The sequence below is a fragment of the Petaurus breviceps genome, unplaced genomic scaffold (assembly GCF_028583685.1).
Source record: "Petaurus breviceps papuanus isolate PSGF00001 unplaced genomic scaffold, PetGlider_PUasm1.0 90434, whole genome shotgun sequence".
NCBI lineage: Eukaryota > Metazoa > Chordata > Mammalia > Diprotodontia > Petauridae > Petaurus > Petaurus breviceps.
The window spans coordinates 896,225-917,873 of record NW_027187251.1 but is presented as its reverse complement, the minus strand read 5'-3'; the positions used below and the strand labels follow the sequence as shown (position 1 = coordinate 917,873).

General features: G+C 41.2%; 1 protein-coding gene across 1 annotated transcript in view; it reads left to right on the top strand.

Annotated features, from left to right (window-relative positions):
- NENF (neudesin neurotrophic factor) overlaps nt 1-9,182 on the top strand; it is a 9,808-nt gene extending 626 nt beyond the window's left edge. Inside the window, exons 2-4 of the mRNA XM_069108752.1 lie at nt 6,675-6,735; nt 8,114-8,217; nt 8,836-9,182. Coding sequence (XP_068964853.1) covers nt 6,675-6,735; nt 8,114-8,217; nt 8,836-9,012 — 342 coding nt within the window. The 3' untranslated portion in view covers nt 9,013-9,182. The remainder of the gene's footprint in view (nt 1-6,674; nt 6,736-8,113; nt 8,218-8,835) is intronic.
- Nucleotides 9,183-21,649: the final 12,467 nt, after the last annotated feature.

Below are 21,649 nucleotides of genomic sequence, written 5' to 3'. Positions count from 1 at the left end.
GGGGGGGGGGGGGGGGGGGGGGGGGGGGGGGCGGGAGAGGCAGCAGAGAGACAGCGAGCGACGGGGGCTGGGTCCAGTCTAGGACCAAGGGCCAAGGGGCGGGACTTCCCGCGGCGGACTTAGGGAGGAGGAGACTGTAGCCGTAAACGGAGTCCCGGTTCCTAAGGGAGAGAGAGACAGAGAGAAAGGAGAAGGAGGAGGAGATCAGAGCAGGAGCTGTGTTTCTAGGGGAGGCTTCATTCTGTGTCTGACTTCTCCCCATAGTGAAGCCCCCGGTAATCTGAGTGCTGGTCTTGGATCACTAACTTAGTGGCTTCCTATCTCTGGACCTCAGTTAACTTATCTGTGAAATGAGGGGGTTAAGCATCTCTGCCGCTCTGATTCCTGGCTTCCTTCAGGTCCCAGATAAAATCCCATCTTCTAGGAGAACCCTTTTGGTATTCCCTTAATGTTAATATCTTCCTTCTGTTGATGATAGCCACTTTGTCCTGGGTATTTTTTGTTTGTACATAGTTACTGGCATGTCTGCTACATGTGTGTCCATTAGACTTGCATGTCCTTTAGACATTGTCTTTGAGAGTAGTGACTGTCTTTTGCCGTTCTTGATATTCCTAACACTAGGCACAGTGCCTGGCTTAATTGTTGGGGCTTAATAAATGCTTATTGACCTATTGACTGACCTTGTCCAGGGTATAAACAGAGTTTTGGGGGAATATCTTCCCTCCCCCCATCATTTTAATGTGTTTCATAATATTTATGGGAGCCCCTTAATAGAAAATTCTGCTTATGATCTTTATCCTAATGCAAGCTCTCTGCCCCAAACCCCTAATCTCCTAGTAAAACATCAGTGACCATCCTGTTGTGGTAGGTAATGTCCTATTCCAGGACAGACTATCCTACCAAGGTTTTGGGGGATCCCAGCTTACATCATCCTGACTTGATTCCTAACAGCCAAAGTTGTGTTCTGTACTGAAAATTTATAGGCAATGACCTGGGGAGGGTGCAAGATGTGAGTCCATATCTATCTTCAGACTCCAAACGTGTGCTATTTGACACAACCTTTCTTAGCCTCAATTTCCTCATCTGGAAAATGGAGATAGTAGCACCTCTCTCCTGGGGTTGTGGTTAGGATCAAATGAGATAGTATATGTAAAGTTGTTTCCACTCTTCATGACCCCATTTGGGGTTTTCTTTGCAAAGATGATTGTTGAATTGGAGTGGTGATTTGCTATTCTCTTTTCTGGTTCATTTTTTGCAGGTGAGGAAACTAACACAAACAGGGTTAAGTGACTTCCCCAGGGTCACACAGCTAGTAAGTGTTTGAGGTCAAATTTGAACTTGGGAAGATGAGTCTCCCTCACTCCAGGCCTAGCACTCTATCCTAGCTGTTCTTAAAGTGCTATATAAATACTAGCTATTATTGTTGCTATTATTATTACATAGTAAAGTCCCAGTGCCCCCCCAGTGTTTCCTCCCCCACCCAGAACCCCCATAACACTGACTAGTATACTCTTCCTCCCACCCCATGAGCAAGTCCTTCTGCAATATAAAAATTCATGGTGTCCAAGGGTAGGTGTCCTAACTGTCTTCCCACCTGTGCCCCAGAAGAACTTCCCAAGGAACAAAAATCCCTAGTTTCAGGTCTGACAAAATTTACCATTTCAACCTTCCTTCATTTGAACACCCAATCTCATCACCGTTCCTTACATTTACTAGACCCCTAATTCACTAATTAGAGAGAAATCATAGCCTGGTATATAGCCTTTTTACTTCCTTGTGAATATACTCAATAAAATTCCAAGCAGGAGACAATACATATTTCCATTTCTCATACATGCTGATCTTTCTAGTGCCTGTACCACCTAGGTAGTCTCACAGCATAATCTAGTGCTTGAGCTTGGAGTTTTCCCTGGTTATTTCACATGCATTGTGGTATAATGGAATGAATATATAGAGTCAGCAAGCCTGGCTTTGAGCTTCACTTCTGCTGCTGTGACCATGGCCAGGTTAATCAAACACTGAGTTTCAGTTGCCTCATCTATAAAATCAGTGTAATAATGCCTGCCCTACAACACAGGATTACTGTGAGGATCAGGGAGGCACAAGGACTTTGTTAAGTCATCAAGGCTTATATTTATTTGAACAAATACTGATTAAACACCTACCGTATGCAGGGCACTGAACTAAATCGATGTTTGTTCCATGAACCATTTTCAACTGTAACAAAAATGTGCTATGAACCTCCAGGGTAATTAAATATACTGCTCATATCTTTATGGGCTGAGAACAGTGCTGAGTCCTCCAGGAAACACTCTCTGATCTCCCAGATGAAAGTGATCTCTTTTTACTGCTATGTTGCTAGAGCCCTTTCTATGGATCTCTTTTAGGCTTTCACCACATCCTACCTTGTACAACCTACTTGTAAACTTGCATCCTCTATTAGATTGTAGCTGCCTTGAAAACAGAGACTGTCCTTTTTTCATCTGTGTATCCCAGCACCTAGAACAGTGCCTTGCATTTAAAAATCATTTAATAAATGGTTGCCTTCGGTTGAATTGTATTGTGCTTGAAATACCAGGCTTCTCATCCATGAAACTTTGCATCTGACAAGTCTTGCATTTCATATCAGTTAACCAAGCTCAGTGAATGCTTTTTGATCAGAGGATAAAGCATAGCATCAATTCATCATTCAGCTTTTGGAATTGAGGAACAATATGATTAATATTGATGATATGATTAATGTACAAATTTGCCAATTGTTCATGTGCTGATGGAGGTGAGGAGAAATATTAACAGTGAAGGCAAGGGGGATGGGGGTGGGAAGTGCTTTTCCTGCTGACTACCCGTGCTGGTGATCTTTGGTGAGTAGGCAGGCTATTTAATTTCTTAAAAATTTTCCGAGAAGGAGGAGATCCACTTGCTATGTCATTGACTGATATTTTTCCTGTCTTAGTGAGTTGGTGGAGGGAAAAAGACAAAGGAAGAATCAGCCTACTAAATAAAACAGATGTTGGGAAGAGATTAGATTTGGGGAGTAAAGCCTGCTGGCCACCCTCTTAGTGTTTTCATTCTAAGGCAAGATATTGTCCATTATCTGCAGAGAGTGGAACCACAGCTATAATCATCTTGTAGGAAACTAAATATGAGTAGGATTTGTGAAGGGGATCATGAAGCAGCATTTACCCAGTCAGAGAAATAGATGGTTTCTGGCCTAACTTCTGGTTTCTCAACAACAGGTCCTCCCTCCCCACCCTCCTTCTGGCAGAAATACGTTATTGCAATCTGTGGACTGTTTTAGGGACCATGCTTGAAACAAGGCAAGGCACATAGTGAATCCTTAATATATTTTTAATGACCTGATCTGACACTGGTCTGGTCCAGAGGTGGGGAACCTGCTCTGGTCCTAGTGGGCAGTGTATTGAAGTATGGAAATAATCAGAGTTGGTACAGGAGGGAGGCAACATGGGGCAATTGAAAGAGCCCTGGCCTGGAAATTACTTTCTCTCTATGGGTCTGTTTTCATCAACTCTAAAATGTGGCAATTAGACTAGGCAGTCTTCTAGGTCTCTCTTAATTCTTGGATTCTCTGGTTCTGGGAAGCTGATTGAGACAAGCCACTCATACATGAATTAATATGGCAACCCTTGGGGCTTAATATTTATCCTAAGTGGCATTTTCCTATACTGTGATCTTGTCTATGCCTCACTAGGAGCTCCACTCCCCCAGCCTATTATGCTGGCTATACACACACACACACACACACACACACACACACACATATATATATATGTATGTATGTATGTATGTATGTAACTTGCCCATAGTCACACAGGTCATGAGTACCAGAGGTGGGGTCTGATGCCTGGTCTTCCTGACTCTTTCCATTGCTATTCTACCTGTCTGGAATATCAATGTACATAAAAGCAGCACATGAGGATTTTTGTATATGTGCACGTACATATACCCACATTATGTATCAGACCTATGATTCATCCTTGAGGAGAGCTCTTAGTAAGGAATCTCCTTGTTGAGTTTTCAGTCTTGTTCAACTCCTTTATGACTCCATTTGGCATTTTCTTGGCAAAGATACTAGAGTGCTTTGCCATTTCCTTCTCTAGTTCATTGTACAGATGAGGAAACTGAGGTAAACAGGGTTAAGACTAGTAAGTGCCTGAGGGCAAATTTGAACTTAGGAAGATGAGTCTTCCTGACTCCTGGCATGGCACTCTGTCCTGTGAACCACTTAGCTGCCCAAAATTTAAAAAAAAAATTACTAGACACAAACAATATAAAATGCAAAGTTAAAATGATGTGTAGGTTAAATAAGAAATTAACATCTCTTTTCCTGAGAGTAGATAGATATATTTGCATCTAAGATCTTTGTAACCTATAGATTATATAGGTAAGTCTCGGTCGATTAGATACTTCAATTACCTTCAGAGTCACAGAATCTCTGAATTGGAAAAGATCTCACCTAGTCCAATGTATACTTATGCAAGAATCCCTTCTGCCACATCTCCAACAAGTGGTCATCCACCTCTAGAGAAAAGAAGCCCACCAACTCCATGGCAACCCATTCTATTTTTGGATAGCTTGAATTGTTAAACAAGTTCTTCTTTAGACTGAGTCTAAATCTGTGTTTCTGCATCATCCACTCATTGCTTCTAATTCTCCCCTTTAGGGCAAAACCCAAAGCCAATCCCTGTTCCAGGTGATAGCCCTTTGAATACCTGAAGACTGCTATCACGTTCTCCCTAAGATTTTACTTCTTCACTATCCATCCTTGTGTGCCATGACCTTGAGGCCCTTTCACCCTGATTGCCTAGTTCTCTTACCTCTAACCTGATCATTACAGCCACCGCTATGGGTCCTCAGCATCTCGTTTTGAACCCCAAAAGGAAGACTCTACATTTGTTTCTATTAAATTTGATCTGACATTCCAAACTCTTGAAATCTGTTTGATTTTTGATTATATCATCCAACATATCCACTACATCTCTGAGCTTTGTGCCATCTATAAATTTGACAGGTATGCTATTGATGTCTTTACCTAAATATGAAAAAAAATGCTAAACAGCTTGAGACCAAGGACGGTTCCCTTGGATATTCCATTAGAGGTTTTTAGTTCTATCTTTAATGATCAATGACTTTCCTAGAGGTAGTGTGGCATAGGTGATAAAGGGCTAGAGGTTAGGAAGACCTGGATTCTACTTGCCCGGCCGGTGCTTGTTGTTCAGTCATTTCAGTCATGTCTGACTCTCTGTGACCCCATTTGGGGTTTTCTTGACAAAGATACTGCAGTAGTTTTCTATTTCCTTCTCCAGGTCATTTTACAGATGAGGAAACTGAGGCAAATAGGGTTTAAGTGACTTGCCCAGGGTCACCCAGCTAGTAAGTGTCTGAAGCCAGATTTGAACTCATGAAGATGAGTCTTCCTGATTCTAAGCCCAGTGCACAATTCACTGGGTCACCTAGCTTCCCCTCATTTCCCACCTTCAGTGTAAGCCTAAGAGAGTGTGGAACTGTTAATAAATGTGCATGCTGAGTGACCTTTGAGGCCAAAACTCATTGTAAAAGAGAGATCAACAGCCTGGAGGTGGGGAAAGCATAACACCCCCAAAGCAATGTACTAGTGAACATTTTGAACTCTAGTGAAATAGTAATGTCTCATTTTATTATCATAGATGATATTTATGTTGTACTTAATTACTCATATTATGCTTTATATCCATTATAGGCAAACAGGTTAAGTGACTACAGCTAGTAAGTGTCTGAGGCTAGATTTGAACTCATGAATGAGTCTTTCTGACTCCAGGCCCGAGGCTCTATCCAGTGCACCACCAGGCTCCCCAGAGGTTAATCATGATAGCTCCTTATGATCATCAGTTTCCCCCTACATGTCCATTAGTCAATCCTATAATAATATGGCCTAGAATTTTACCAGAAAGCAAAATCAAATTCAGTGGTCAATAGTTTGCAGCCTCATGTGTCTTTCCTCTTTTGAAAATCAAGACAACATTTGCCTTTCTCCATCCTATAGTACCTTCTCCATTCTCCATGATCATTCAAAAATCACTGATAGAGACTCAGTGGCTACATATCTTTTATTTTTCAATCATTCTGGACACATGTGTATTTGTGAGATCTCTTTGATTAGAATTAAGTTCCTGGAGGGGTAGCCAGGTAGTACAGGGAGTAAGAGCACCGGCCCCAGTGTCAGGATGACCTGGGGGATCGAATCCGGGCTCAGACACCCAGAAACACCTGGCCGTGTAACCTTGAGCAAGTTACTTAACCCCAATTGCTTAAAAAAAAAAGAATTAAGTTCCTGGGGGTGGCAAGGAGGCGCAGTGAATAGAGCACCGGCCCTGAAGTCAGGAGGACCTGAGTTCAAATCTGACCTCAGACACTTAACACTTACTAGCCGTGTGACCTTGAGCAGTTGCTTAACTCCAACTTCCCTCCAAAAAGCAAAAAAATAAAAAAAAAAGAATTAAGTTCCTTAAAAAGAAAGACTTGGTTATACTCATATTGAATTCCTTACATACACAATGAGTGTTGAATAAGGTGATTGCTAGTTCCCTAGCCAATGAGGTGCAAGACCTTTGGAGACCCTTCATCTGTTCCTCAGATTTTCCAGGAAAATGTTCTCACTCCTTCTCTTTACCTTCTAGGAAGACCAGCCCATTTACCTGGCAGTGAAAGGAGTAGTGTTTGATGTCTCTTCTGGAAAGGGTGAGTTGTGTAGTTCCTTGAATTTTCTTCTCATGAGAAGTTTGGAAGGCAGAGTTAGAAGGGGAAGGGGATAGAGGACAGACTCAACAGAAGAGTTGGGAAATTACTTGTTGTAGTTCAGAAGACAAAACCTGGAATCTGGAGTTCCTCCAGCTGTGTGATTATGGGCAGGTCCCTTCATCTCACCACCATTTTCCTCATCTATAAAATGGGAATGTTAGTAATACTTGCCCTGTTTACCTCACACAGGGTAGTTGTGGTGATGATCATGAAAGCTTCTGTGTAATTATAAAGTAATGTTGAGATTCAGGGTGCACCCCAAAATGTTGGGAGAATGGTGAGGAATAGACCCGTGGGTCATGGTATCTTGAATGAATTCACTCAGACCATCCCCAAGTTAAATAAAGGCATTTATTGGGAGTGACACACCCAGGGGACTCTGTTCCTTATGGGAGGCCAGAGTGCCCAGTGGGCCCTACTCCCCATCTTTGCATCAGTTCATGTAAGTCTTCCCAGGCTAACGCATGGGTCTGACGATGTCACAACTCTACTCAATAAATTCTAATGACTCTCTATTACCTGTAGGATCAGATATGACTTCAACTCTCTGGGATTTAAAGTTGCTTACAACCTAGCCTGTATCTACCTCTCCAAATCTTATATGTTAAGTCCCTTCATCCCTTCCACATATTTTATGATCTAGCTATGAGGACCAACTTGGTTTTCTGTATAGATTATGTTCTGTTGTGCATCTCTGTGCTTTTTCATTGACTATTCTCCCATTCCAGGAATCCACTACCTTTTCCCTTTTAACTCTTGGAAACTCCAACCTCTGTTAAAACTCAAATCAAGTAGCACCTTCTACAGGAATGCTTATCCCCTAGCTTCTAGTACCCTCCCACCCCAAACTATCTTGGATATATTCAGAATATCCATATATATGTGTGTGTTTTCCCCATTAAAATGTAAACTCCTTGAGGGCAGGAACTAATTCACTTTTATATCCTTAATACTTAGCACAGTACTTGGTATAAGTAGAATTTTAATTACTGCTTTTGGATTTATTGACTGGTAGATATTTCAGAGGTAAACTCAACCTAGCACATTTGAACTATCCCATACCAGAAATGATGGATATAAAGCATTTTATGAGTAATTGAGTACAATGTAAATATCATCTATAGTAACAAAATGAGACATTATTATTTCAATAGAGTTCAAAATGTTCACTAGTACGTTGCTTTTAGGGTGTTGTGTTTTCCCCATCTCCAGGCTGATGATCTCTCTTTTAAGATGATTTTTGGCCTCATAGGTCACTCAACATGCACATTTACTAATAGTTCCACATTCACTTAATCTTTCTTCTTCCCTGGTACAGAGTTCTATGGGAGGGGAGCGCCTTACAATGCCCTGGTTGGGAAAGACTCCACAAGAGGGGTGGCCAAGATGTCTTTGGACCCTGCAGACCTCACACATGATACTGTAAGCCATTTTTGAGGCCCCTTTCTCCAAACCTGTCATTTTCAGAAATCTTACTGCTTCTCCAAAAATTTCAAAATGATCATTTTCGTTTTCCAGCTTCACTCTGAGCCATCAGTAAGTTGTGATATTAGACTTCATTAAGAGGGGCATAATATCCACCACAGAGGCTGTGCCCACTGTCTAATTTCTTTTAAACCCCCAGGCTGGTCTTTAATGGTACTTTCTATTTTGTCCTGTTAGTTAAAAGCCCAGTTGTATATAATGCTACATACCATACTTTGTTCAGTCATTTCTTACTTTGGTTCCAGTTTTTCCTCCACTTCTTCTCTCTGTAAGTTGTAAAACAGATGCTAATCTGCATCGGTAAAGGGAGTTTTCCTCATTAGGAACTCCCTACAACAATGTCATCTTATATCCAGCCCAAAATTATATATACCAACCACTTATATCCTGGGGTGGTCATTTATTTTGAAAATTTTCTACATTTGGTTTTGTCAAAAGGTTTCTGTTCCTTATCAATTGGTTTGTGGAAAGGGCAAAAAAGAAAGGAGAAAGCCCAATGAAAAATCATTCCTCCTCCTTTAAATCCTCTTACTTTTTGGATTTTTCCTCACTCAGACTGGACTCACAGAAGAAGAAATGAAGTCCTTGGATAATGTCTTTACTAACGTGTACAAAGCCAAATATCCCATTGTCGGCTACACAGCACGAAGAATCCTAAATGAAGATGGCAGCCCCAACCGGAACTTCAAGCCCGAGGACCAGCCCCATTTTGACATCAAAGATGAATTCTGACAATCTCCAGAGCAGATGCCCATGGGGGAGAGGCCAAACATAGGGCATAGTCTTCTACGTTAGCTGAGGACCGAGTGAAGTAGCTTCATACCTCAGAAGTACGCAAAGTGGCCCAGTCTGGAATCTCTGAATCACTTTTCGATATAAATAAAATGAATTTTTACATAAAACATTTCTCTTCTTTCTCCTCCTCCTCCTCCTTTTTCTCCTTCTTTCTTCTTCCTTTTTTTTTCACATTTCGCCCACAAGATCATAGGGTTTAGAGCTGAAAGGAGACCAACTCATCTAATTCACTTGTTTTACATAGGAGAGAACTGAGAACCAAAATAGTTTCCCAAACAGAGACAGGTAGTAAGAATATGGAGTGGATATAGTGCCAGATCTGATGTTAGAAAGACCTTGATTTGAATCCTGGCTCAGATACTTTTTAGCTGTGTAACCCTGGGCAAGTCACTTAACTTCTCAACTTCAGTTTCTCCATCTATTAAATGGTGATAAAAATTGCACCAACCTCACATAGTGATTTTGAGGATCATATGAGATAATATATGTAAAGTATTTTATAAATCTTAAAGCCAGCTATTATTTTTAACAAACTGGATACCAGTAGGCAACTCAAACTCAACAGTCCAAAAACAATATTCTTCAAAACCATCCCCCTTCTGAACATCCCTATTACTGTCCATCGACACTGTCTTCCTAAGACATGTACTGATGAACAAGTTCTATGGGTTGTCCATCTAACTGGTCTGGACAATAAAGTATTCTTCATCCACTTGGTTTTTCTTGTATGGATAGTTAGACCAAACTCTTTCATCTAGTTATAGATCAATTTAGGATGATTTACTTAGGCTTCATTTAGTTAACGCGACACCATTCCCCAATCATTGACCTCTGTAGGATCTCACCATCTGTAGGGAATCTCTGTTCTCCATCACTCAGTCCTAAATAAGAGGGCTCCTTTGATAGAATCTCATCCCTAAGCCCTGTCATCATCTGTTGCTCTCTACTGACTTGCTGTTGTTGCTGCTACTGTTTGTCCTTCGTTCTCTAAGAGGATCATGACATCAGGAAGGTGAATTGGATTTGAGTGAGGGAAGGCTGTGCAAAATCATCAGCCTCACTCTCTCCTCTGGAGCCTTCTGGGTCCAGTGGCAAGATATAGATCAGGATGACTGGAGTTGATCCTGGATGCAGTGGGGGACCTTGGCCTTTTCAGGCTAAGGTCTTTCACAGGTCTCAGTTTCACGAAGGCTCTGCTGACTTAAGGGAGAGAGAGAATGGTTTCCCTTCCCCCAACCAGCTTCCTCCAGCTTCCTGCTATTCCTCATGACTCTTCTCAGCTCCTTATGCAGTTTCTCAGCCAAGGAGAGGCTGAGTCTTCTGGATTCTCCAATCTTTCAGTGCCATCCCCCCCATTCCAGAAGAGAGCAAAACTTCCAGTGTATAATTTCCTGGGTGTCGCCATTCCAACTCTTGTTCTCCCTCCTTCCATTTGTATTCCACATTTTCTCTTTATCACCGCCCACCATACACGTCTTCACATACCATTCATTCTCTCATACACAAATAGAAAAAGGAAAGGGAAGAGGGAAAGATTCCAATATTTCCTTCATCTGTGATATCCCCAGTGGATAGGCTTGAGTTGGAACTGTGCAGATGGCATCTGGCATTCCCTTGATAGCTGGTGTAGTCTATAAATATCATTGGGCAAAAGCCTCTGGGTTGTTTCAACTCTTCCAGGGCAACCATCCAGGAGAAGATGGAGACAGGGAGTTGGGAGGGAGGGACAAGAGAGAGATGAGTAGTAACTTACCCTAGTCTCATTCACTCACCTGCCCCCTTTCCACATCCCAACCAATTAAACTCTAGTTTTACAAAGAAAAAGTGAAAAGAATCCCTGACCTCAAGGAGCATACATTCTAATGGAGGAGACAACTTGTACATAAATAGATAAATCTATAGAGTCAATCCAAAGTAACAGAGGAGAAGAAACTAGTTCTGCAAGAAGGGTCAGTCTTTTCTGAAGGGGGGCATGATCTTCACTGGAAAAGTGGCCTGTTGCCAGGCTATGAGATAGTTTCCAAGGGTTTCCTTTTTAATCTAATTCTATTCTTCTGTTGAGGCTGTGAATGTTCCCTCCAAAGACTCAGCCTCATTGAATCCTGGGAGATTTTTATCGTCTTTAATCACCATCACCTATGTTTTATACACTAGCTTTATAAAGGCTATCTTATTTGATCCTCACAGCAATTCTGTGGCATATATATTATTGTATAATATTCTGTGAAGTTAAAAAAATAAAATAAAAATAAAAAAATAGAAAAAATATTCTGTGAAGTTATACCCATTTTACAGATGAGGAAACAGATTGAGAGGGATTAACAGATTTGCCCAGGGTCACACAGGTAGTAAACATTTGAGGCAGGATGTGAACTCAGGTGTTCCTGACTCCAGGCCCAGAGCTCTAACCATTCTTCTACCTAGACTTATCCTGGCCTCACCCTTTTGTGTGCCAAAGTTGGCTGTTCAGTACAGGAAGAGTTACCTTCGTGATGATTTCATGGTATTTCAGTCTGTACTTTGTTAAAACTGACTCAACACGAGGTGTTAAACCGGTGCTGCTTTCTGCAAAGAGCTATGGATGATTCATGGGCTAAACAATAGGGAACGTGGGGCCTGAATGGAGGAGAACATCAACTGGTGACGAAAATCAAGCCATCAGGATGAGAAAAAGGAGAGAGAAAAGATGTACTTAAAGACGCCCATCAGATACCCAGGGGGTGGCGAAATCTTCCCAGTTCCCTAAAGAATTCAACACAAACAGACAACAGGAAAGGCTCAGTGGTTAATTCAATGCATTTGGATTCAGTTCAATAGATATTTATTGACCTATTTATTTTTAGTCTCTCACTATAATAATAATAATGAAGAAGAAGAGCATACTAATAACACGTTTCTACAGAATAGCATAAGATCAGAGGACCATGGAATTAGATATGGAAGGAAACTGGAGGCAGTCTAGTTCAACCACCACCTTTACAGATGAGCCCACTACAGCCCGGAGAGATATAACAACAACAGTAATAATAGCTGGCATTTATATAGTGCATACTGTGCCAAACTAATCACTTTACAATCATTTGATCTTCACAACAACCCTGGTAGGTAGGTACTATTGTTATCCTCATTTTACAGATGAGGAAACTGAGGAAAACAGGGTTAAGTGACTCGCCCAGGGTCACACAGACAATAAATGTCTGAGGCTGGATTTGATCTTAAATCTTCCTGACTCCAGGCCCTATGCTTTTTTGACTGTGCCACCTACCTGCCCCCAAGGTCACATAGTCGGTCAATCCTGACTGGCAGAGACAGGATTTCAAGCAAGGTCTTCTGATTCCAAATCTGATGCTTTTACCACTCCTACTTCTATTTCAGTAGAGTTAGGAAGTTCTTCCTCAAATTCAATAAGCCCCTCTCCTGTTGTCTCTTCCTTAAGGAAAACAAGGAGCACATGAGTCTGGAAGTTTTCCTGCATATTTGAGAGAGAGAGATGACAATTCCCCCAGCACCCATTCAGTCTAAGTATTGAAGTCCCATGAATCTCCCTTACTCATTGATCATTAACGTGTTTAGCTTTTAGCCTGTTCATCTCTACACATGCATTTTATCTTCTCAGATGTACTTTCTCTCTCATTCATTGACAATGTATGTGCCCTTTATCTGTCAATCTATGGTAATGTGTCATCAATACATCCCCCCTCATCTACTATACCAGTAGTCAGCAGGCCTGAGCTAGGGAGCACTAAGAGGTGAGGAAGCATATTAAAAATCTCCTTTTTAGTTCAATTAAAAATATTAAGAAGTTATCATTTCACTAATCTAAGAACTCTTTCCAAATTTGTCCCTTATGGTGGGTTAGGTCAAGTACAAAAGGTCTTTCTGAAGGAAATGTGTTAAGAGTAGAAACGAACCTTTGGACAAAAATACTTCTGGTCCAGTTTAGAGTCTTTGTTTTCCCTCCTCCCAGAAGTGTTTGGCTATTGGTTCACTAAAGGGGGTTTCTTCTTTCCCCATCATCTGCAGTGAGGATGTTGGGCTATGTATGGTGACCCATCCTCCATCCAAAAAGGACTGTTGATATTGATCATAGGGAGGAAGCATTTAGATCAAGTTTTTCTGTCTTAACCTTGAGGAATATTTTGTTTAAGAGATTTGGTTTGTGAGAAGCAGGAGAAATATAGGAGCCAGACCAGTCCTTTATAGATGTCACTCTGGCCATTAGGGAATGGGCAGCCTTGGTTTTTGGATTGATGATATGTATATGGCTGCCTCCCCACAACCTGCTGGAGTTTCTACCTCATGGAAGGCAGAATTTTTACACTTAGCCTGAAGGCTTCCTGAAGGCTGAGCACAGCAGCCACCTGGCTCCATGTACAGACTGGCATTCGATAATGGCTTCTTCATTATGAGCAAAATGAAGATTCACAAAATGAAACAAGTAGGCAAAGATATCAAGCAGGTCCATTAGAAAAAAAAAACACTGTCAAGCTTCACTCAATAGGGACAGGGCCCTAGATCTCCCAGGTAAGGCAGAAAGTAGGAACAGAGGGCTATGATGAAAATTTTACCATGCTAAATCCTTTCTGGATCCTTGAGGGGACTTCCAGGGGAGGTGGTGTGGTCTAGTCCCCTGCCCTTGGGCAGGTACATGCTCAATCCATCCAGGATGAATAGTTATTGTCTTTTGGAAGACCTCCATGGATCAAGCTTCCATAAACTCTGACAAAGTATTTCAATGTTATTACTTTGACAAGTTGGATAATGGGTTTATCACAACCAAGGTTGAGAGAAAAAGCTATAGAGATTAGTAAAGCAAATATTGAACCACCTCCATCTCCACGTTTACATCTTTTTCAAAGGATGCTCTACAAGTCTGAGCAAACATATGAGCCCATCAGGGTACCTTATATCCGGGAGACAGGCACAGGGTGGATGCATGCCAAGGCCAGTTGCCAATGACATTATGGCTCTGAAGTACATTTTCCTCCCCTGAGGTTGTCCAGAATCAGGAACTATTAGTTATGAGCATGGCCAAGAGAATCCAATTATCCAGCTGACAGCATCTCTAAGGGCTCAGGGTCTCTCTCGATCAAATGGGCCAGAGATAGCACATGGCCTCGCCAGAAAGGTCAGGCCAGGTTGTCCCACAGGTTGGTTAGAGGAGATTATCCTCAGATGGACAGAAATAGTTGATGCCCTCACTCGCCAGGCAGAGCTGCCTGGTTCATTTATGCAGAAAGCACTCCATTTAGTGGCTCCAATCTGATTATCATCTGCAAAGTCATTAAATAGCATTTACTCTCTCTGCCCCTGGTATATATTGCCTAGTACATAACAAGCTCTTAATAAATGCTTTATCTAATCTAATGTGGTTCTTTTACTTTCTGAACCAGAGTGTGTCTTGGACTTTGAGACACATGGTTCATATTGTGATGGGGTGGGCGTTTGTCCAGTGGTCCATGGTTTTATTAGTAGTGAGGGGAGAAACAATGGAGGATAGGGGTAAAATGTGGTATAATTAAAACAGTGATGGATTTATATAATATAATATAATGATATGACATGACATGATATGATATAAAATTATACAATACAACATAATATAACATAATATAGTTTAGCATAGCATAACACAATACAACATAATATAACCTAACATAATATAATATATAACATAACATGACATGACATAATATCAATACTGTTTTAATATTTGCTTTACATATGGTATGTCATTTGACCCTCATAACCACCCTGTGCGGTAAGTGATATTATCCCGATTTTACAGGTGAGATAATTGAGGCTGAGAGGAATTACTCTCTCATAGTGATTTGCTCAAGCTCACACAGTAACTAACTGTCTGAGGCAAGATTGGAACTCAGGTCTTCCTGACTCCAAGTCTAACAGTATACCCCCAGCTTGCCAAAATCAGAAGATCTGGGTTCAAATCCTAGATCTGCAATTTACTATCTATATGACCTTTGGCAAGTTACTTTTTCCTCTCTCTCCCTGTTTTCCTATCTGTAAAATAAGGGGGTTGGGCCAGATAATCTAGGTCTAAGGTCCCTTCTACCTTTAAAGCTATGAGTATCTGAATGTCTCTTTGGCCCTCACTCTCTGGCCTGGCTTTGGGGAAATTAGCTTAGATTTTTAGGAACAAATGGTTTGAACGTGAGAGTTTCCTTCACTTCTTGGAGACAGGGCCCAGAAAGGATGAATACAAGCCTGAAGCCACGTCTTTTTTTCTTTTTTTTTCTTTTCCCCCCAGTTTTCAGGTTTTTTCACCCCTTTCCACCCTTTCTTTATAAACCCCAATTCATTTGTACAGCAGCATATAAATCCTTCTACATCCTCACAACAGCCTATGCTTCTTTGAAGGTAATTTCAAGGGACTTGCTTGTTAAAAGTACTGTGGAGAACATATTGGGAGATTGAGACAATATTTCAGTCAATCCTGACATTCTATGCATGTTAGAGATACTAGCTTTTCTCAGCTTCTCCTTTAGTCTGACTTCTTTTGCTGTCGTTCAGTTGAGTCTGACTTTTCACGACCCCATTTGGGGTCCCTTGGCAAAGACACTGTAGTGGTTTGCTATTTCCTTCTCCAGCTCATTTTACAGATGAGGAAACTGAGGCAAACAGGTAAAGTGACTTGCTCAGGGTCACTCAGCTCATAAACATATGAAGCCAGATTTCCAACTCAGGAAGATAAGTATTCCTGACTCCAGACCTGGTGCTCTATCCACTGTACTACCTAACTTCTAACTTCTTTTAATATATAATAATTTTATTATTAGTGTAAGAATATGATCAACACTAACAAATAATAGTTAGCATTTATATAGTGCTTTAGGTCTTGCAAAGTACATTACAAAAAATTATCTCATTTAATCATCACAACAACCCTGAAAAGTTGGTATTATTATCCCCATTTTACAGATGAAAAAACTAAGTTTTCCAGAGGCTAAGTGATATATCACACATGGAGGAAATGTCTGAGGCTAGATTTGAACCTATATATTTTTGACTCCTGGTTCAGTGCTGTATCAGCTATGCCCTCTAGATCATATTCTAGGATCCTATTGGTAGGCACATCAGATCTCAGTTTCAAAGTAGTTTATTTGGAGAGCAAAGCTATTATGTTTTAGGTCTTTGGATTCCATTTCTTTAACCCTTCACTTTGAATGGGGAAGCCCTTAGTACTGCTAGCCCATGACCTCTCTTCGTGGGAAGAGTTTTGCCCCTCACTGGACCTGGCTCCTTTATCTATCCTGGATCTAGACCTTCCCAACTGGGCTCTAGCAGTCTCCCCTTAAGGCTGATTGCTTCCAGTGGAATACGTTTGCTCACTTCCGTGGAGACCAAAGCTGAGAAGAGTTAGGGTTCTTCTAATTTTTGTCCTGAGCTATTATTCATACTTAGTCTTCACTGATATGAGAAATTCTTCTGGCCATCTTCCAAGGTGGGGATTGGAACTCTATTTATTATTCTGCTTCACTTCTGCCTGCCTTATCCAAGAAAACCCAGAGAAGTTAAATGCCCACGATCTCTCTTAACTCATCCTCATATTCACCTGAACCCAAATGAATTTTTTTTGGATTTCTAAACCACCTGACCTCTATTGGCTTACCCCCCAATTCCTACTCTTTAGCCCAGCCCAGGCATTAGAAACACTGTGATGCCAGTGAATACTGAACACCATTCTTCAGTCCATTACTTTTCTCTAAATAAGAGGCAGAGAGAATCTCAGTGTTAGGTCATTCCCATATGGAAAGTGACTCTCTTCCTCTACATGTTTGGTATAGTGCTCACAAATAGAAAATGCATAGGAGAGCCAACAATTATATCAACATATTTATCACAGCTTGGGGAAGTGTAGAGAGTAGGCCTCAGAGTCAGGAAGACCTGAGTTTATGTCCTTCCTCTGACATATATACAGTCTATGTCTCTTACCCTCTCATTGCTTCAGGCTTTGTTAGAAGGCAAATCCCTTTAAATTTAATATAATCGAAATTATCCATTTTACATCCCACAACGCTCTCTATCTCTTGTTTATTCATGATTTTTCTCTTATCTATAATCAGATTTTTTTTTTTTTATGGGAGGGACAACCTGTGGTGTGACTTGAATTTCTATATCTCTGATGGAGAGGAAGAAGCAATGACCTTGGGTCTCTTTAAAGTCTCCCTACTAGCCTGGCTTCCTGGGAATTTGCTGTCTGATTGGGAGAGGTCATCCTATCTACCTGTTCCAAGGATGAAGTAGGCCATTGGCACCTTCCTACTTCCAGGAATCCTCCTGCCACTCAGTCTTGACACCCTGAGCTAAAATATTCCCTTTTCCTTTTTATCTACTGAAGACATCTACAGTGATGTAGAGTGATATGGAGTCCTTTCCTGTCCCCACCCCTCTTCAATTCAAATGCTGCTCAGGCAAGTTTACTTACCCAAATCTATCTGCTTCACCAGTCTCATCACCTGGGGATATATGAAAATAGTATGTGGTTCCCTTAGCAACAAACACAGCAAATGGTGCAGCATCGTTGAAACAAGAAATCAGCTCTGCTTTGTACAGGAAATACATTGCCCTTGCCCAGCCAAAGAGGCATCTGAATTGCATCTCTTATTCCTATCATTTTCCTGGGAACAGCCTGCCCTGAACCCCCAGAGGCAAGCATTCCCTCAAAAAGCCACTCACTTCATCCTAGTTGACTCTGAGTCTAAGTTGGCTTTTCCATTCTAGGCTATGTTCTCTAATTCTAGACTATTCTTGCAAAGTATATTAAAATTTATCTCATTTGATCATCATAAAGCCCTTACAAAGTAAGTACTATCATTCCCATTTTATAGATGAAGAAACTAAGCCATACATGTTCTTTTTTTTTTTTTTGCCTTTTGAAGGAAAATTGGGGTTAAGTAACTTGCCCAAGGTTACATGGCTAGTTTTTTTTTGTGTGGGTGTTAAGTGTCTGAGGCAGGAACCAAACTCAGCTCCTCCTGACTCCGGAGCCAGTGCTTTACTCACTGCGCCACCTAGCCACCCCCACCCCCCCCACCCTCCGAAACTAAGCCATACAGAGAGAGGCTAAGTGACTTGCCCAGGGTCACATGAGCAGGAAATGTCTCTCCCATTCTTGGCTATTCTTTTCTATTCTAGGCTATTCTTTTCCATCCTAAGCTACCCTATCCATGGTTTATTCCAGGAGAGGAATGATTCCTTTCACACAGAAAACATTGTCTTCTCTGGGTCTTGCACTTCCCCGGGGCAGTGGACTTCAGAGTAAAACATGCTAGCCTGGGTAACAAGAAGCCTGAGCTCTTTTCTTGGCCCTACTCCTGAGTGACCACCTTTTTTTGTTTATTTCTGTGGAATAGAACTGGTAATGGTGGGATATCAGGTGCTTTGGGAAAACGCTGTCTAGAAATGAGTGTCTCAATCAATAGTAAATAAGGAAATGCTTGCTCTGAGTCTAAGGCACTTACAGGGAGCCCCACACATTGTGATCTACCCAGGAGCAGTCCCTGTCCTTCCTACAAATTCTGTGCTTTCCTACCCTTGTTTATAACATTGCTTAGGCCTTTCAGCAGCTCTGTTTTTCAAAATCCTACTCTTTTTTTTCTTTCTAAAGCATTATTTATTTAGTTATTCTTTTTTTTTCTTTTTTGGAGGGGGCAGTTTGGGCAACTGGGGTTAAGTGACTTGCCCAAGGTCACACGGCTAGTGAATGTGTCAAGTGTCTAAGGCCGGATTTGAACTCAGGTCCTCCTGACTCCAGGGCCGGTGCTCTATTAACTGTGCCACCTAACCACCCCTATTTATTTATTCTTTTTTTTTTTTTAAAGCAATAGGGGTTAAGTAACTTGCTCAAGGTTACACGACCAGTTATTTCTGGGTGTGGTAATGAGTATCTGAGCCTGGATTTGATCCAGGTCATCCTGACACTGGAGCCAGTGCTCTTACTCGCTGAGCCACCTGGCCGCCCCTAAGCAATTGGGGTTAAGTAACCTGCTCAAGGTTACATGGCCAGGTGTTTCTGGGTGGGTGCTAAGTGTCTGAGCCTGGGATTCGATCTCCAGGTCTTCTCAACACTGGAGCCGGTGCTCTTACTTGCTGTGCTACCTGGCCGCCCCTATTTATTTATTCTTAAAAAATATTTTAACATTCATTTTTAAAATTTTCAGTTCTAAATTTTCTCCTTCTATCTAGCCCCTTTCCAACCTATTGAGAAGGGAAGTGATCTAGTGCTCATAATGAGAAGTCCTATAAAATATATTTCCATTTTAGTCATGTTGCAAGAAAAATAAAGTGAAAAAAATATTCTTCAATTCACACTCAGATTTCATTTGTTCTCTCTCTGGAGGTGGGTAACATTCTTCATTATGAGTCCTTTAGAATTGTTGTGGATCATTGTTTGATCAGAATCGTCTTTCCCAGTCATTACAATGTTGCTATTAATATGTACAGTGGTCTCCAGGTTCTGCTCACTCCACTCCTCAGTTCATCTAAGTCTTTCCAAGTTTTTCTGAAACCATGCCCTTCATCATTTCTAATAGCACAATAGTATTCCCTTAATTTCCAGGTTTTTTGCTACTACAAAAAGAGCTATTACAAATATTTTTGGACATGTGGGTCCTTTTTCTTTTTTTCTTTGATCTCTCTGGGATACAGACCTAGGAGTGCTTATTCATTTTTCAGGGTCCCATCCTGATATGGCCTGCTCAGACTGGGCCCCTTTCTCCAGAGGAAAAAGTAGAAATAATTCTTGGCACAAAAAAAAAGTTGGTTGATATCTTCAAAGGTACCTGAGATCTCTTTACCCAAGATTGATACATGCATAAAAGTCTCCAGCTCTTCTTGGCTACCTCAGTATAAAGCAATAAGGAATGTAGTGATTTGGGGTCACTGTGAATCTGTCTGTAGTTATGGATAGAAACAATATCCTGGGTTGAGATTATATGTGCTGCATTATTTCTCAGAATCAGAGCAAGACTGGCACCCAAAAGTGGTGGTGAGGTGGTGTTACCCCCCAGTCCAAGAACCGCCAGTGGCTCCCTATTGCTTCTAGGATGAAATACAAACTCCTCTCTTTGTCTTTTAAAATCCCTCATAATCTGCTTTAAACTAGATTATGATTCAAGCTTATTTCATTTTATTTTCCTTTGAATATTCTCACCAAATTGACTTTACTGGCTGTTTCCTATATGCAATGCTCCATCTCCTATCTCTATGTCTTTGCTAAGCCGTTTCCCTTTTCTGGAATGCGCACCAACCTCACCTCGGGCTTACCTCAAAAGTTCAAAGTTCACTTCGAGTGCCACAGAAAACCTATCCTGATCCCCCAACTGTTAACAGCCTTTCTCCAGAAAGTTGTAGTGGTTGTTGTTCAGTGCTTTCAGTCATGTCTGATACTTTGTGACTGCATTTGGGGTTTTCCTGGCAATGATCCTGGAGTGGTTTGTCATTTCCTTCTCCAGCTCATTTTACAGATGAGGAAATGGAGGCAGAGTTAAGTGACTTGCCCAGGGTCACACATATAGGAAGTGTCTGAAACTGAATTTTAAGTCAGGTCTTCCTGACTCCAGGCCCAGTCTTCTATCCACTGAGCCACCTAGCTGTCAAAGCTCCTCTCATTCCCTCCCCCGTATGTCCCTTCATTTGGTGCTCATTTTTTTTTTTTTACTTCAAAAATATAGCAGTACAAGGCAGCACATGTGTACTGTTTGGATAACACTAATAGTAAGCACTTGGGAATTGAGACGTGAGAGCGATTGCTGTGGACTCTAGGGGGTAGAAAAGCCTTCACAGCAGAGGCAAGACCAGATCTTTATATGATCACAAATCAAAAGCTGGAAGGTGCCATAGAAGCCCTTTAGTCCATACCCCTCACTTTACAGATGGGGAAACCGAGGCACAAAAGATTAAGTGACTTGCTCAGTCATGCAGGTAGTAAGCATCAGGAGTAGAATTTGAATCCAGATCCTTTGACTCCAGGACCAGAGTTCCACTGCACTACATCTTGAAGAATAAAAGTGATAATCTCATGAGGAAGATAATGCAAATATTATTCTCCACATTTTAGAGATGAAAAAAGCTGAGAGAGGTCAAGTAACTTACTCAAGGGCACATAACTAGTGAGTAGCAGAGTCAGGATTTGAATCCAAGTCTTCTTGGGGCAAGGCCAGTACCATTCATTTAAAATATTTTAAAATTATTTTTATGCTGAATTTGATAAACACCAACCAACATGAACATTTCCATATACAAAAATATACTAGCTGTATAATCCTGTATATTTTTCCATGTACAAAAAGAGGTTTATATATTAAGCCACAAATCTCTTTTTTTAAAAGTATATACAAAATTCAGCGTGTTAATTCTAAAAGCTGTCCTGCTTCTCTGTTTTCCTCTAAGTTTCCTTCTGTTCTTTATGAATTTTAAATGTTTCATTGATGCTGTTGGTCTTTTGTTATTTCTATCCTTCCTTCCTCTTTCTTCTCTTTCTTTCTTCCCCCTCCTTTTTTCCTCTCTCCCTTTTCCTTCCTTCCTTCCTTCCTTCCTCCCTCCCTCCCTCCCT